The sequence below is a fragment of the Sarcophilus harrisii genome, chromosome 3 (assembly GCF_902635505.1).
Source record: "Sarcophilus harrisii chromosome 3, mSarHar1.11, whole genome shotgun sequence".
In the NCBI taxonomy this organism is placed as follows: domain Eukaryota; kingdom Metazoa; phylum Chordata; class Mammalia; order Dasyuromorphia; family Dasyuridae; genus Sarcophilus; species Sarcophilus harrisii.
In genome coordinates this window covers 117,302,048-117,320,816 of record NC_045428.1, presented here as the reverse complement: position 1 = coordinate 117,320,816, position 18,769 = coordinate 117,302,048, and the positions used below count along the sequence as shown (strand labels likewise).

General features: G+C 35.1%; 1 protein-coding gene across 5 annotated transcripts in view; it reads right to left on the bottom strand.

Moving 5' to 3' along the window:
- The window catches only part of UCHL3 (ubiquitin C-terminal hydrolase L3), an 83,785-nt gene extending 65,016 nt beyond the window's left edge, over window positions 1-18,769 (bottom strand). Inside the window, exons 1-2 of one of the 5 annotated variants that reach the window (XM_031958495.1) lie at window positions 18,040-18,769; window positions 17,934-17,945 (exon numbers count right to left, since the gene is read on the bottom strand). In XM_031958495.1, coding sequence (XP_031814355.1) covers window positions 17,934-17,945; window positions 18,040-18,081 — 54 coding nt within the window. In that variant the 5' untranslated portion in view covers window positions 18,082-18,769. The remainder of the gene's footprint in view (window positions 1-17,933; window positions 17,946-18,039) is intronic. The other 4 variants (XM_031958496.1, XM_031958500.1, XM_031958497.1 and 1 more) reach the window with 4 other exon arrangements.

Genomic DNA, 18,769 nt, shown 5'->3' with positions numbered 1-18,769 from the left:
GAAGAAATTTTGCAATGTAAAGATAACTATGTTAATTATTATTAGTTACCAAAAACTAAAGGTATAGAAGAATAGCACCTGTTGACTAAGAAGATAACAAAAGGCTTAAATCTTGAGCACTTTGAGTCAAGTGATTAGAGTGTAAGTTTTTCCTAGGAATTTGGCTTTTGTGAAAAGGCAAAGTGATGTAGGATTATAGGCTAAAGGGAAGCAATGCCCAAATAAGGGTGGGTTTTTTCGTTGTTGTTGGGTTTTGCTGAAGCAATTGGCATTAAGTCTTGTCCAGAGTCACCTGACTTTAGGGCTGGTGCTCTATTCACTGCGTCATCTAGCTGCCCCCAAATTAAGAGTGTTTTAAGAAAAGGAAACCTAAACATGTTTGTAGGTAGCAGAGAAAAACCAATAGACTGGGGAGGAAGATTTTTTTTTAATGACTAAGACTTTAAGTTTAAATTTCTTTAAGATGTGCTGTTTATTTTTCACTTATAAATAATAAATACCAAAATTAAGATGTTGGGCAATTCTTTTCTTCAACCCTTTTGGCCTAGACAGGATTATAGTTTTTGCTATAAGATAAAATTTCTATATTTAGACCAATCTTTATTATGTCTGAGAAATTTAGTCTTTTAAGAGATTTAAGATAAAATAAAAATCAAATTTAAAATAGGGAGAAAGAAGGGTACTAATGGTTCCAAGCCTCAGTGTTTCCAAAAACTCATCCTGTAACAGCATCAAATCTGAGACACTTTTACTCAAAACATCCTGTCCCTTTGGGTATCTCTCTCCTGAAGACCCCCTTTTAGATTCATTATCTTAGAAAGGGCCCAGAGCAGATACCTAATCATTTCCCACCTGTAGGAAGGACTTCATCATGTCCTACCCCATCACCCTTCTATATTCCAACTTCAGCTTTTGTTTTTTTCCCACGTGTTGGCTTCCTCTATTAGATTAAAAGATCCTTAAGGGAAGGGGCTATTTTTGCCTTTTTTTATATTCTTAGTGCTCAGCACAATGTCTGGCATATGCTAAGTAGTGTTTAATAAATATTTATTGACTGACTGACAAGGTAAATTACAGCAGAACTCCATATTACAACTCTTGTGTTGCAACTAGAAAACAATTTGTATTGGATGCAATTGGAACATTTGTGTGACTTTCTCTATCAAAAGTAAGCAACGTGTAAGTAGCAGAGGAGATATAAGGTGGGTTAATCCAAGGCCAAGGTTTAGCAAGACATAAGTAGTAACAGGACAGCCATGCAAGGGATTTGAGAGCTGAGTACAATAAATGTTCAAACTGTTTAACTACAGGATGGAAATTAAAAAAGGGAAAGTGAGAGTAAAGCTAATATGATGACCTAAGAGAGGGAAGGGCAAGGGGCTGGAATGATTGGAGATCAGTGAGAGTGAATAGATTTAGGAGGGATGAAGTACAGGAAAGCTGTAAATTTAGGAGGTTATAGTAGGTTCACAATCATATGAATAAAAGACTAATGTCATGTTCAGATCAAGAGTATGACCAACATTTTGTACGGCTGAAATAAAAGTGAAAGTCATCCTTGAGAAAATGGGAGATCAAAATGTTTGTGAGAATAGCAACATGAATATTGAAGTACCCAAGTGTAAAAGTAGGAAATGGACTGGAGAAGAAAACTATGAAACTAAATACTGAAGAAAATATAACACCCATTTCTGTTAAGTGCGCTCACACAACTCCCAAACGCACACACTTTCACACAGAGTAGAAAATATAGGAATGGACCTTTCTTTAAAATACATCTCTCTAGATAGAGCTATGTAGAGAGATAGATTAAAAAAATATACACATATATGTATGCAAATATGTATATATCTACCATGTGTATACATGTATAAACATGTAAATATGTATCTCAAGAACATCAAATATAATGTTAACTCACTTCCAATAAAATTGGGATGAAAAAAGGTAGCCCACTGTCATCACTTCTATTGACAATATTAGAAATGTCTGCTACAGCCGGAAAACAAAAGAAATCAGAGAACTGAGCATAAAGAAAATTTTCATTTTTCATTTCATAAGAACATTTTAAAGAATCCTAGAGAGTCAAACTAAAAATTAAATCAAGCAACTTAAGCATACTTGCAGAACAGAAACCATAGAATCACCATCATTTCTATATAATACCCAGCAAGAGAAAGAAAAATTCTATTAAAAAAAATACTGCTAGTAAAACAATGTTCTATTTTTTTGAGATAAACTATCCTCTGACAAATAAATCATATGATGGCTTAGGTTCACTAAGTGTAATATTCTTCTCTAAAATGTAATATTATTTTGTTGGGTTTTCTTGGAGTCTCTGGAGACAGCCTTAGTTTCAGTTCAGTAATCACCCCAAATGCAGCCAGGTATTAAAGTCCGAACCCTTTATTGTCTCTCAAAGTCTTGTCTCCTTCACTTGGGGCTGGGCTAGTTTTTCTGGAGGTCTATCTCTCTCCTTAGTTCCAAGAGCTTCTGCTCCCACCTGCCTTCTCTGGCTTCTAAATCTCCTGACTGAATCCTGGCTGAGGCTCCGAGAAATTCTAATACATTTGTGTCTGGCCCTGAGAGCCTCTTGCTTATATGCCCCACACTGAGTATACACCAATCATTATATCACTAGGAAACCATTATTTGTTGTAGGATTAAATCAGTGCTAAACTATATTTAACCACTGTCTTCTCAATTCCATTTAGAACCTTGTTTCAAGTTCTGGCCCATAACATCTCCTTGTAGAATTAAATGAATCATACTGAGCCATGCTAAATTAAATAACTATTGTCTCTATCAATTCCATTGACTTAGTACCTTGTAAGAAACCTTTGTTTCAAGTTCAGAGTTCTGGCCCATAACACGTAAGTACTTATTACTTAGCCAATACTCAGAGCATGCCATTTTCTTAATTCAATAAAATTCCTAAATCAAGAATGAAAAGTAGTAATATGTTGGATTTCTTATTTCCCACATAACTTGTGTGTTTTTCTATTTTCAACTCTAAATAGCTGTAAGTTAATTTCAATTACAGAACTATATTAAGACATATACAAATATTATAGTTTCAAAAACAGGTATAAATAATTTGTAAATAATTATAGAAATAAGATATCTCAGTCAATCTTATCCAATCAACCAAAGCACCTGTTGATACTGTCACTCAAGCAATTATACTATAAAGCATTTTTAAGATCAGAAGCAGAAAAAACTAAGAAAACAGAAGACCTCGAGGAAGCTGACCACAAGGAATCAACTCTCACCCCTCAAAATCTATCTTTAAGATAGAAGGATCTATTGATTTGCCAAGTCTCTACCCTCAAATTCACCCTTCAACATTTTTTTTTCTTTAACTTTCCTAGATTATGCATTCGTTCCCTTTAAACTTCTACAAATTAAATTAAAATTAAATTCATTTAGATGTTACAAATAGCAAATAATCTTGAAAGGATTAAAAGTTATCCATTATCATATTTTTCTAAATTAGTTTAATCTAATCTTGTAGTAGTAACTTGCTATCATAATTTACATTAAAGAAATAAAAATTTTGATTGTGAAAAGGGATATATAGAATAAGAAAGGAAGCACATCGAAAAGTTGAGTAGAACTGAGTGTAGTTCCAAAATGGGGGTTTTTAGGGCAAATTGAGAGTACCAGAATTTTTATTTTACAACTTCACAGTGTAATTACCATGTATTATTGTATATTATACAATTATTTACTTTTATGACTTATCATTGTACTATACTGCATGCTCTATATTGCATTCTACTATCTTGATGTTGTCATCACCAGGGCCCAGCCTTAGTTAAACTTAAGTTTTAGTGCCTCCCTCAGTATTTAAGCACTATATAAGTTTTTTAATGAGCGAGTAAGATGAGCACTTGGCAAGAAAAGCTACTACTCTTTAACCCAACAATTTCACAACTGGGTTAATAATAAATGACAAAAGAGGCATATATATTCTAAAACAGTGACAGCAAAACTCTTTGTTAAGAGCAAAAACTGTAAACAAAGTGAATGCCCATCAGTTGGGGGGAAGGCTGAGCAATTAATGGTATGTGAATGTAGTAAAATATTATTACACCCAAGAAATAATGAATATGAGAAATTCAGAGACATATTAGACTTTTTTGAAGTGATACAGAAGAAATGCTTAGGTGAAAGAAATTGTTTTGGAAAAACTTTTTTTAAAGAAAAAAAAAGGGGTGGGGAGCATTAGGAAGTAAAAAAGCAGTACAGATTTGGAATGGAAAGTAAATGCCAACTAATTCCCAGAAAGAGGGAAGAAAGTATATATTTTTTATTCTCTTTATTTATTATATGAACTCACTCAAGACCTTTAGTTAAGGCCAATAAAAACCATAACTCATTTATGTAGTGCTAAATTTAAGGATGACAAAAAACTTTGAAAATTCAGCTATAATAGGTTACCTATATTCAATTACACAAATATTTGTTGATTAGTCTAAGAAAATAATAATAAATTGTAATAATACTTTCCCTAGGAATATGAAATTGATTTTCAAAAAAAAAAATTAGAAAAGAATTCTTAGAACACAATTTATTTGTCATTTGAGAATGGTGTACAGCAGTAAATCCTTATGATAAATAAACTTTTTTATTTTTAACAAAGTCAAGAAGTTTGGGGAAAAGATCCAGTCTTCTTAGTTTTAGATTGGTAGTACATGCATCATGGCTTCAGACACGGTAAGGACAAGCTGAAGAGAGGGCTGAACTTCTGGGAATCCTAGGATTCTGCCAAATGAGTCAGTTGTGTTGTTTCTATTTCACTCAAAGAGGAAGATCATTGAGCCAAAGCAAGCTACAAAGTTAGGGCAGCAATAGCTTACCTAGACAGAAAGAATTACTGGCTTGCTCCAAGCAAATTAATATCATGACTCTTAATATTTCAATTATTTTTTAAAAATAAAATGTCACATATTGAAGGAATTAGGGTAGGTAATAAAGAAACAAAACTATTACTCTCTGCATAGCACATGATGGCACATTTAGAGAATCCTAGAGAAGTAATTAAAAACTACTACAAATAATAACTTTACAAAGTAGTGGTCAACAAAACCATTTGGTATTGGCTAAGAAATAGAGTTGGGGATCAGGGGAACAGATTAGATTCACAAGACACAATAGTCATTGACTTATAGTAATCTAGTATTTTGTAAACCTAAAGATTCCATTTTCTGGCATAAGAATTCATTATTTGACAAAAAGTTGGTGGGAAAACTAGAAGACAGCATGGCAGAAACTAGGCACTGACTCACATCTTACACTCTATACCAAGATAAGATCGAAATAGGTTCATGATTTAGACATAAAGGATGATTAAAAAAAAAAAAATCAGAAGAACAAGGGATAGGTTGTGTGGAGAAGGAATATATGGCTAAAGAACTAAAGCAAAATGGGTAATTTTAATTACATCAAATTAATTTTTTTTTGCCCAAAGTCAATGCAGTCAAAAATTAAAAGGGAAGCAGAAAGCTGGGGGAAAAACTATTTTTGATAAAGGCCTCATTTCTTTCTTTTTTTTTTTTTTTTTGGGGGGGGGGGGGGGAGAGGAGAAGGCTGAGGCAATCGGAGTTAAGTCACTTGCCCAGGATGGGTTAAGTGTCTGAGGCCAAATTTGAACTCAGGTTCTCCTGATTTCAGGGCTGGTGCTCTGTCCACTGCGCTATCTAGCTGTCCCCCTCATTTCTAAAATATATAGAGAACTGACTCAAATTCATAATAGAAGCTATTCTCCAATTGATGGTCAAAGGATATGAACAGACAATTTTCAGATGAAGAATTAGAGCCATTTCCAGTCATATGAAAACATGCTCTAAATCACTATTGATTAAACAAATGCAAATTAAAACAATTTTTGAGATACCACTAAATACCTTTCAGATTGGAGAAGATAATGATAAATGTTGGAGAGGATGTCGGAAAACTGGGCACTAATATGTTGTTGATGTAATTGTAAACTGATTCAATCATTCTGGAGAGCAATTCCAAACTATGGCCAAAGGGCTATCAAACTGTTGCATACCCTTTGATACAGCAGTGTCTCTACTGGGCCAAAGAGATCATAAAAAAAGAAAAAGGACCCACATGTGCAAAAATGTTTGTAGCAGCCCCTTTTGTAGTGGCAAGGAAGTAGAAATGCATAATATAATCAGAGATCTTTGAAATATGATAGTTATGATCTTTTTTGTTTGTTTGTTTTGGGGTGGCTTTTGGATCATCCAGTGATTCTTAAATTTGGAACATAAAATTTTGCAAAAGTGAACACTGAAAGCCGCCTTTGTATATATTTGGAAATATACTATCAAAAAAAAATATTGTTAAAAAAAACCTGAAGTGTTACACTGAAATGTACCCTTGATAAACATAATCTACTAGACTATCATTAATTGGGAAATTGAAGGAGAAACTACATACAGTGTGTCATTTTTTCCCAGTCTCTTAAGAGTCAAAGTTTTCTGCAACCAGAAAACATTTAAGAATTAAGTATTTGATTTTAATGGGAAAGGGGAATGATACAAGTATTCCCTAAAAATAATAATATAATCAGAATCATAGAGAGTCCAAGACAGAGGTCCCAGAAATGAGTTTGCTTAAGAGAACAAAAGAAAGGGAAGGGGAGAAAAGATACATCTGAAAGAAAAAGTGAGGTAATTTATCTTACACAACTGTGGAATTCAATAAGACGAGGGGGAGTCAGTGGAGGGTCAGGCATCACATGAACCTCACTTTTATCTAGAACACACATAGTTTGATATAGAAATGTATTTAACTCAAAAAGGAAACAGGAAAAAAAGGGGGGACAGTGGAAAAAGGGGAATGAGAGGATAGATCTAAGGAGAAATTCATCATAACAAAAACAAACCCTAAATTCAAACAGGGCTACATGAAGAAGACTTTAAAGGGCAAGAAGTTGAGGCTAAGAACTTTTAGAGTAGTCTTGATTTGGGACAAAGAAGAGGGGCTGAGAAGTAGAAACTTCATCAAATACAAAGCATTAGTGTTGAGCACACTTCTATTTGATGTTTCTCTTCTATATAATGAAGGGGTAGGAAACCAAAAAAAAAAAAAAAATGGAGGGAAACACATAAAATTAACAAGTTTTTGATGGGCTTTCAAGAACAGAGCTAAAATAGAGGAAGCACTATAGCCATGTTTTCCCAACACCCCCCTCCAAATTATTTTAAAATAACACATCAAATTTAATTTTGGAGCAGCAAAGCCAAAAAAAAAAAAAAAAAAAAAGTTGAAGCGAGACATAATTCCAGTGCAAGACAACTTAAAGAAGTGTCAGAAAGAGAATTCTGTGACAATGGGGGTAGGGGGTTAGCCCAGGAGCATATGTGGAAACAACTTCTCTGTTAAGACTTAGCAGAAGCAATAAAATAGTATAAGTCTCGGAAGCTTTCAGTCCAAAGACAGTGAGGATTGTGCAAGTGTTCAGAAAAAGATTTTGGGAGACCCTATGCTAGCACTCAGCACAGGAAAGAAATCAAAAGAATGAAAATATAAGAAGAAAATATGAAAGATCTTCTAGGAAAAAGTTTGAGGAGAGATAATTTAAGAATTACTGGAAGAGAGTCATGACCAGAGAGAGTCCAGATGTTATAATTCAAGAAATTATCAAGGAAAACTGCTCCATTTTTCTAGAACCAGACAGTAAAGTAGAAATTCAATGAACAACTCCAATAAAATCCCAAAATGTAAACTGAACACCAGAGCTCTCAGCTCAAAAAGAAACTACGTCAAGCAGTCATAAAGAAACTAAGTATCATGGAGATAGGGTCAAGATCACACATGATTTGGCATTAACAGGGTAAGGTACTTGGAATATGATATTCTGGAAGGCAAAGGAGCTAGGATTACCACTAACAATAACCTACCCAGCAAAATTGAGTATAATTCTTTAGGGGAAAAAAATTACACATCCAATGAAATAGAAGACTTTTAAGCATTCCTGATAAAAAGACAAGAAATGAAGACAAAATCTGACTTTCAAATTTAAGGCTCAAGAGAAGTAAATATGTAGGGGTAATTAAATGGTGCAGTGGATAGAGCACTGGCCCTAGAGTTGGAAGGACCTGAGTTCAACTGTGACCTCAGATACTTAACACTTCCTAAATATGTAATCCTGGGCAAGTCACTTAACCCCAAATGCCTCCCCCACCGCCACCCCCCAAAAAAAGGTAAACATGATAGAGAATTCATCAAGAAATTGGGTAAGATATGGAGATAGGAGACATGTAACTCTAATAACTTATACAGGGAATGGGAGTGAGTTGACTATGTTGTGATGATCTAAAAAAATCCAACTAATGGATGGGCAAGAAAAAGGGATGTACTAGAAGAAGGGGAAAGGAGAGGAAGAATTAGGGAAAATTATGTCACATAAAAGAGGTACAAAGAAGAGCTTTTACAGTAGAGGAGAAAATGTAGGGGAAACAACACCTGAATCCCACTTTCAACTAAACTGTTTCAAAGGGAAAAAACTATATATACACAACTAAAGAAATCTATCTATGGGGAAACCAAGGGCATAATGGATAGAGCATTGGTGGTAGAATAAGGAGAATTTTGGCCAAGCCATTTAACCTCAATTGCTTCTAGGAAGGTGGGTGGAAAAAAGGAAGAAGGAAGGGAAAGAAAAATCGAGGGAGGGAGGAAGGGACAGAAGAGGAACAGGGGATAAAGGGACAGACGTCTATCTTACTCAAAAGGTAAGTAAGAAGGGAAAGGGATAAACAAAAGGTAAGAGAATGACAGAAGAAAATGAAGAGAGGCAGTGTTTGGAAACAAAACTAATTTTTGGGGAGGGACAGGGTAAAAAGAGAGAAGAACATAAGCAAAAAAACAGGATAGAGGGAAATGTGCAACTGGTAATCATAACTGGGTATGTTAATGGAATGAACTTAACCTTAAAGCAGAAGCAGGTAGCAACCAGAATCCAACTATATATTTTTACAAGAACCACACTTGGAGACAGAAACACACTGCTAAAATAAGAGGTTCAAACAAAATCTATTATGCTTCCGTAGGAAAAAAAGGCAAAGGTCATAGTCATCTCAGGCAAAATAAAATTAAAGTAGATCTAATTAAAAGAAATAATCAGGGAAACTGCATTTTCCCAAGAGTTACCATAGGCAATGGAGTAATAAATTCTAAACATATATGTAATTCTAAACATACATGTACCAATGGCAGAGCAGCCAAATTCTTAAAAGAAAAGTTTAATGTGTTACAGGAGTAGATAGTAAAATTATACTAGTGAGGGACCTCAACTTTCCCCTCTTAAAAGAGTTATATAAATCTAACCAGAAAATAAATAAGAAAAAGTTATGATGATGAATAAAATTTTAGAAAAGTTAGACATAACAGAGTTCCATAGAAAACTGAATGGAAATAGAAAGGAGTCTACCTTTTTTTCTTGGCTATATATGCACCTTCACAAAAACTGATCATGTATTAAGACATAAATACCTCACAAACAAAAGCAGAAAAGCAGAAATATTAAATGTACCCTTTACATATCATAATGCAATTTTGCATTAAATAAGTGGCTGTGAAAACACAGATTAAAAATTAAATGGAAACTAAATAATATAATCCTAAAGAATGAATCAGTCAAAGAACAAATCATAGAAACAATCATTTCATCAACAATAATGACAATAAGACAACATACCAAAATTCAGGGGATGCAGTCAAAGCAGTACTTAGGAGAAAATATTTATCTCTAAAATTTGATATCAATAAAGGGAAGATCAATGAATTGGGCATGCAGGTGCTTTTCTGAATACAAAGGTATGTAATCATCCCTATTAAAAATTATCTTGTTAGATGCATTCTACTATTGTAGTCTATGGAGATCTTTCTAAATCCTGATTCTGTTATTCAAAAGATTAGCTCTCCCTCCCAGCATCCTATAACCTACCAAATCTAAAAAACATTCAAACTACACATTAAGAAAAATGCTCAACAGAAGACAAGTACAAAAATTAAAGTATTAGAGACGTCATAAATATTGACACCAGTATACCATTCAGAAATCATCTACACACCTAAAATTCATTCTACCTTTCTCAATTTTGTCCACAAAAATAACAAGAAAATGAAATGTCTTCTTAAAATCAAATTATGCTATGTCTGTGGAATTTCCCTGATCTGCCAGTCTAGCAACACTGTCCAAAAAAAAAAAAAAAAAAAGGGAAGAAGTTAGTCCAGTTTAACTTGTTCTTTAATGAAACTATTCTGGCTCATAAGCCATCAGTGCTTTCTTTCCAAATGTCCACAAACCATCCTTTTAATAATCCATTCTAGAGTTTAAACAGGAATCAATTCTACCATTTTAAGAATCCTTTATCCCCACCTTTTAAAAACTGGATGGCATTTAGCTTTCTCCAGCAGCACAGCGCAAATCTCTCATGCTCCATGATTTCTTAAACATCACCATGAGCTCAGCACTAATTACATATTACAATTTCAATATCCTGAAATGCATCATTCATCCCGACTTGAAATCACTGAAAGCAATATGATACTCCATCACTTCATTTATCTGCAGTTTAAATTTACTATGAACCAATTTTGTTTTATGAAGGATATCGTTGACAGAAGCAAAATAGTTGAGTAATAATACTGGATTCTTTCTGCCACTACCCTCATTCAATCAATTCCAGATAACATACCTATCCATTGTTTAATCTTCAACATAATTTTAAAAGATTTTTTTTTAATGAACACAGCATTTAAGATAAGCCTCGGAATAATTCTGTACTTATTTCTTACTTGTTTAAAAAACCATGTCCCTTCTTTTGTATTCATTTCCAGTTACCTATGTTTATTTCCATTGTCTGTACATCAACTTTAAGAGTTGTTCAATGTATTTTGTGTATCCCTAATACTTTCTTTGGACAGGCAGCCCTTTTCTTCCTCCATCACTCATTTTTATTAATAACAATTACCTTCCACAGCACATCCCATTCCTCTTCAATCAACTTACCTTACAGAATCTTACAGCATGCAACCATATCTATCTTTTCTCTAAATTCTGAGACCCAGCCTCCCAAGCCTTAAGATAGGTGCCAGCCTATGGTTTGTTTTTATGTTGTTTTTGTTTTTAAAACAGGGAACTTTCTATAACTTCTATTTTATCTACTAGTTTGAACTCAAATTCAGGATTGCATTTCCCTTTGTGATTTCATTTTTCAGAACATGGAAGAAATCATCATTCAAGACAACTTTATTTTTCAGCTGGCTGAACAAATGGTGGTTTTTAGTAAAAAGAAAACTCCAATATATAGCTAAATATATACAGCTGAACAAATAATTTAAGCTCCCCTATCATTACCATATCACATCTGAACCAGCTCTATATCTTACTCCCAGAACTGGGTGTTCTATAGCATTATTTCCACTATAGTATTACTTCTATCTTTTACACCCTTGTTTAAATATTCTTTAACAATTTTCCCTCAAAAATTTCCACATAAAATTATATATTAATTGTGTTTTTTAACCAAAATGTTCCTTCTAAGGGTTGACCTCTGAGAACCAAATTGTAGTCAGTAGCCTACCATGTAGAATTTACCTCCTTTGTGCAACAAAATCTGTGCATCTGTATAGACTGCCAAGGCATATTGCTGTCCTTTTTTCTCGATGTTATATAAATTACTATGAATCTCCCCTGCTTTTCAAATTACTATGCTGCATCTGCCATGCATTGCATCTACTATTCTGGATCTGCAGAATCTGTTTCTGTCCTATCTGGCTTAACAGTTAAATCAAACAGTTTTCTTCCCTTCCAATTTCAGTTTTAAGCCCTTAAATGGTTGGGAGGCAGGAGGGAGAAGAAGAGGAGCAGTAGCAGCACATATCAAGTGCTGCCTTTCAATATATCAAAATGCAGTAACTTTAGGGCTGCCTGTTCTTCAAAATTAAGGTCTCTCCATACTGGGCCATGTGGGATCAAAAACCATTGCCACCTTATAATCTTCAGAGTAGAAAGGGTAAATAAGATGAGGAAGGCTTGAAGCCAAAAATAAGTAAAAAGATTCTTAAGATTCTAGCTATTCTAAATTAATTTCTATATAATTATTCAATATGATTTATTATATGATAAACATTTTGCTATACACTAGAAGAAACTAAAATAAATGAAACATGATCCCTGCCCTAAGCTTATTTAGTAGCAAGAAATAAAATACATAGACAAATATGTAATACTATACAGAATATAAAAGAGGTCCTAAGCAAGATAAAAAAAACAGAAAAGATTATTTCTGATTAAACAATCAGAGAAGTCTTAATGAAGTGAAATAGCGTTTGATATATGGGCACATTTTCAAAAACCAAAGATGGGAAAGAGTAATCCAGGCAAAGGAAATGGCAAGGGAACAAAGTCACAAACTATCATAGAAAGCAATCTGGTATTATAACCCAAAATTCGCTCAACTATGCATACCTTTTAACCTTGATCCAATGATACCACTAACTAGAGCTATACCCAAAAGAAATCAAGCAAAGATAAAAAAGGATCCATATTTCAAAATATTTATAGCAGGTCATTTCTTTTTGATGGCAAAGACCTGGAAACTAAATAAAAGTGTCCATAAGTTTGGGGGAATGGCTGACCAAATTATGGTAGACAGATATAATGGAACACTACTCTGCCAAAAGAAATGATAAAAGTGACAATTCAGAAAAAACCTGCAGTAGAAACAGAGAACAAATTACACTATTACAACTTTGTAAAAACAAACTATGAAAAAACCAAGAACTTTAAACACAATGACCAACAATTTCATGATGTGGCATGCTATTTGCCTCTTAATAAACTCAGGATATAGAATGATATTGATATATATTTCTTATATGCTCCAAGAAGGAATTTGTTTTTTGTGATTACACATTTATTTTAAGAGTTTTGGCAGCTAGGTGACACAATGGATAGAGTGCAAGGCCTGAAATCAGTCGAGTTCAAACCCAACCTCTGATACTTCCTAGCTGTAAAATCTCTCGATAAATCTCTTAACTCTATTTGCCTCAGTCTCCTCATGTATAAAATGGGGACAATAATAGCCTCTACCCTCAGGGATGTTATGAGCATCAAATGAGACAATAATTGTAATATACTTGGAACAGTACCTGATAAAAAAAGTAAGCATTATATAAATGTTAATTATTATTCTAAATTTAATTAAAAAAAAAAAAAAGAGGCAAGCAAGTATTAACCTATTATAAGGAAGAAATAGTAGTGCAGCTTGGTTGAACGGAGTATGTATAGAAAGGTAAAGATACAGGGCTAGAAAAGGAGGGAGGTGACCGAGTGGGGCTTTTCCAACCAGGCTTAAGAATAAGGAGTCGCTGAAAAATATTGGGCCGAGGCGTAACATGCTCAGCTGAGCATAAGGAAATTAATTTTGTATGTATGGAATGGAGAGTTTGGAAATACTAACAACATACCACACAAGGATGATTAAGAATCTAGAGAAATTATGGAGACAGAATAACAGGATAAGAGAACTGACTAGATATAAATGAGAATTGAGAATAGGAAGTCAAAAAATAACTGAGAAATTTTACATGGGGGAAGAGGAGAAAAAAAAAAAAAAGAACAGTAAATGAATTTAAGCCTCTAGACTTTTATGGAAATTGCAACAGATTTTGGAGAGAATTTGATGATTTTTTAAAATTACATTAGATTAATCAAATAATTAATTAAATGTAATTTTAAAATAATTTTTTAAAATTAAATTGTAAATTATTGAGGTGTGAAAGAACTAGACAAGGCAAATGTTGACACTACCTGGATTTCACCAAGTCATTTAACAACATCTCTTTAGGATTCTCTGAGAGAACAAGGAGACCATAGGGCAGAGGGAGGTGGGGGTGGGGATGAATGAGAATGTTAACAGACTGATTTGCAGCAAGAGAACTATGTGCACAAAGAGTGTTGAATGATGCCCATCTTGAGAGAAATATCTAGTGTGACACAAATCTCTGCTTAATTCAATTCTCTCAAGCATTTTTATTAAAATCTCAGATAAAGCATGTTCTTTAAATCTTAGGCCAAAAGTCAAAGGAATAGCTAATAAACTAGATTTTTTTTTAAAAAATAGGGATTCAAAAGTTCTAAGAGGGATAATTGTGTAAAACTAATTAGGACAAAGTCCACATTTGGAGTTTGTATTTTTTTTTTTTTTAATAATTATATAAATACAAAATGAGGAAAATGACAAAGACTTCATCTGAAAGAGTTTAGGAGTTTTGGTAGACTATAATTAAGTGGATGAGGTAAAAGATTAAAAAATAAAAACAATGCAGCATTAAAATATTTTTTTTCCTTGGGTAAAATAAATGAAAGTTCATTTATACTATACAGGCACATCTGGAATACTATAATCAAATCAAATCAACAAGCATTTATTAAGCACCTACTAAGTTCCAGATACTGTTCTAATAAGCCCTGGACCCTAGAAAGGGCTGAACAAAAACCAAACAAAAACCAAAAGTCCATTCTCTCAAGGAGCTCATAGTCTAATGGGGGAAACTACCTACAAAGAACGGTGTACAAACAAGATAAATTGGAGATAATTTTAAAGGAAAGACATTAAGATCATGGAAGACTGAAAAAACCATCTTGCAGAAGTTAGTTGGAACTTAAGCTGACATTTGAGGAAAATCAATGAAACCAGGAGGCAGAAATGGTGAGGGGAACATGAAAATGCCTAGAGTATGGAAAAGAAATAGCAGAGGAGTCAGTGGATCACAGAATATGTGAGAATGAATAGGGTCAATTCTGGACACTTATTAAAAATCTGGATGTTTTCCATTAAGAAGTGACTTGGATTGTCGAGAGGCCAAAAAAATTACATGAAGATTTTTTTTTTTAATCTAGGTCATTATAAGACTGTAAGAGTCCCTATTTTTATTTGAAAGTATGCCATGTAGAAGCAGTTAGTTGGTGCAATAGATAAGAGCACAGGCCTTGAGTCAGGAGGACCTGAGTTCGAATTTGGCTGCAGACACTTAACACTTCCTAGCTGTGTGACCCTAGGAAAGTAATTTAACCTCAAATACCTCAGCCAAAAAAAAAAAAAAAAAAAAAAAGTATGCCATGTGGAGAGTCTATATATTCTATGTAAGAAAACTAAGATTAATAAAGCAGATCATATAGATACACATACAAGCTGTTCAAAAACAGCAGCTCTTGATACTTGACATGAAAATTAAAGAAATGATAAAAATAATTCTGAAAAAATTATTACTATTATTTCCCTGAACTAGAAGTACATTTGCCCAACACTGCAGTTTGAGACAAAATAAACCAATTATCAGGCTTTCTACCCTCATCCTTATTCAATCACATATTTTTTCCCACCAGGTTTATTTCCTCAAAGTTATAACCTTATTACAGAATCAAGACGTTTTATAATTAAGATCACCTAAGAAAAAGGTCAAGTGTTAATTATATGACATTAAATGATTCAGAAATTATGTAATCATGCCTAATTGTAAGAAGCTAAAAAATAGTTTCACATCCAGTCTTAAATAGCATATTAAAATCAGTAATGTCAAGGAATGATTCTATTCTAATCCTGTCATGAAAAAAAAAGACAAAAATACAAAATTGTAGCTTTGTAGCAATTCTAAAATTCTATGAACAAGGAATTTCAATAGCTATGAAAACACGGGTCAGAATTGGTTTGAAGTAAAAAATCATTGGCTGGATACTATGCTGATTCAGAACAGAAAAAAAACAAACAAACCAACCCTTTTTTGTTGTTTTCCTAGATAACCTATAGAAAATATAACTGTCTTGGGGGATGAGGGAAATTTTTTTAAATCCATGCACTGGAGTTTTTGTTTTTTTTTAATTTTAAAAAATTAATTTCTTATTTAATTAAATATAAAATAAAAAATAATAGGAAAAAAATAAAGACAGAAGAGGAAAAACAAAACTTTGTCTTATGTCCAGCAAAACATCAGAAAGGATTCAAAGTATATAACATTAAATTTCCATTTCAAGAAAGTGTCTGTGTGTGTGTGTATCAGAGGAAATTATGTTCATGAGTTTCCATCTTTTGTATGCTTCCTTGGAAGGTTATTCTTCTGTTCTTTCTGAGCACTTTCAACTTTATTCTTTTTTTTTTTTTTTTTGGAGTTGTTTTAAATAGGGGTTTAAAAAATAAATCATGGGAGGATCAAAATAAATCCTGAATATTTTCATATATAATTTCTAAAGAATTTTTTTTTAAATTCTGAATACTTCAGCTATTTAAAATCAGGAAACAAAAGCTAAGATGCATGAAAAATTGTTCAATGTAAAATTTTTCTAACTGGTAATATTCACAAATAGAGATGTAAATTTTCAAATCACACCAGAATACTGTTGTTTAATGCACGAAAAACCATGGCATTGGGCTGTTTTAAAAAATGACTTTAAAATAAAACTCACCTCCTAATATAAAACAATAGTTAAGTATAGTGTAAACGGCAAAAAAAAAAAAAAAAAAAAAAAAAAACACTTTTCGACCACCTATTCCAAAAGCAAAATGTGCCCTTTGCTCCTCATACTTCCACATGCTCTGGAATCTTTTCAGAAACTACCCTCCTTCCCAGATTTAACAGCTCCAAGTCCTCCACCTTTGAATGAATAAAAAAGGGGGTGGGGCAGTCTCCAATGTGTGTGTGTGTGTGTGTGTGTATCAGAGGAAATTATGTTCATGAGTTTCCATCTTTTGTATGCTTCCTTGGAAGGTTATTCTTCTGTTCTTTCTGAGCACTTTCAACTTTATTCTTTTTTTTTTTTTTTTTGGAGTTGTTTTAAATAGGGGTTTAAAAAACAAATCATGGGAGGATCAAAATAAATCCTGAATATTTTCATATATAATTTCTAAAGAATTTTTTTTTAAATTCTGAATACTTCAGCTATTTAAAATCAGGAAACAAAAGCTAAGATGCATGAAAAATTGGTCAATGTAAATTTTTTCTAACTGGTAATATTCACAAATAGAGATGTAAATTTTCAAATCACACCAGAATACTGTTGTTTAATGCACGAAAAACCATGGCATTGGGCTGTTTAAAAAAATGACTTTAAAATAAAACTCACCTCCTAATATAAAACAATAGTTAAGTATAGTGTAAACGGCAAAAAAAAAAAAAAAAAAAAAAAAAAACCCACTTTTCGACCACCTATTCCAAAAGCAAAACGAGGCCTTTGCTCCTCATACTTGCACATGCTCTGGAATCTTTTCAGAAACTACCCTCCTTCCCAGATTTAACAGCTCCAAGTCCTCCACCTTTGGATGAATAAAAAAGGGGGTGGGGCAGTCTCCAAGTTTTCAATCCAGGTTTAGTGGTACCAGAGTGCGAGAGCCAAACTGACCAGTTTAGACCTTTGGGAGGAGAAAAGCGGGGCGGAGCAGAAAACGAGGTGTGTCGATGAGGGCATGGGAAGAAGATGGGGAGGTGATTTCACCGTGTCGGAGGTGACTCAGGAGATGAGTTCACAGGGATTGGAGAGTGGGGAAACTCATTCCTCCTTCCCCAAAAAAAGGCATTTAAAGGCAATTACGGAGTCCGACCCCAGCGAGAGGTAACGAAGAAGGACGGGGCGGGGGAAGGGGTTTCACGGCTGGGGAGGGAAGCGGAGAAGGCAGGCTTGTCGGGAAGCGAGGCCGAGGCCGGGGGTATAGATATATCCAAGGGCCCGGTCACTGCCAACACCAAGGAAGGGGGCGGGAAAGGCTAGAAAGAGGAGCCTCCGAGGGGACTACCAGCGGGAGGAGGCCTCGGCGGAACGAAGTCCCAGCCACTGGGGGAGGCGTGGAGCAGCCTGGAGGCCGGGCGGGCGGAGGGACGAAGCACTCGAGGCTCCCTGGCTACAACTCACTCACCTGGTTGGTGACCTGAAACGGAAAAAGAAAACGTGGTTCAGGCATCCATTGCTCGGGCTCCTGGGCCCCCGCCCGACCCCGCCCGACCCGCCGGCCCGTCGCTCACCTCGGGATTGGCCTCCAGAGGCAGCCAGCGGTGAGTCTCCATGGCCGGCTTGCTTAGCTTTCGCCTCCGTCTCCCGGCTCCAGCTCTGACAGCCACAGGCACCCTCGCGGCTTCCGCCCCCGCGCCTCCTGACCCGGGGCCAGCCCAACCCACCCTCTTCGTGGGGAGGGGAAGGAAGAAAAACAAGCCTGAGTCACGTAAGCCGCTCGTCACCACGTTGGGTTTCCCTGCGTGACTTCTCAGTCTGACACAAATCTCTGACTTCAACGAAGTCAGAAAGAAAAAGTCCAAGCTCGGGAACGGGGGCGGGGAAACGACCCTGAATTCGTGGATCTCTCCCCTTGGGCATATGACGCTTGGGCTCTCCCAAGTCCCCGAGGCAGAGTAAGCCGCTTCTGCGCACGCGCCTGCCCTGCGCCGCGTGGTCTCCGGCTCCCTCTTCTTTTCTGCTCTAGCCACTACTCGGAGGCGCTAGGGGGCGCGCGTCTCCTCTTCTGGCTCTAGAAGGATCCAATCTACTTGCCGGAATAGGCTACGGACGCTAGGGGGCGATCGTTCCTTTTTGACTTTTCCCTTCCTCGTGGGAAATTGAAGAAGGAATAGTTGGTATCTGTTACAAGTTGGGTCTGGGCGCGTTGAGCCCCAGGTTTCTCGCTACACGTATTTTTTTCTTCCCCTGGAGACTCCGAACGACTTGACAAAAGGAACTGGGGCGCCTCCTAACGGCCTG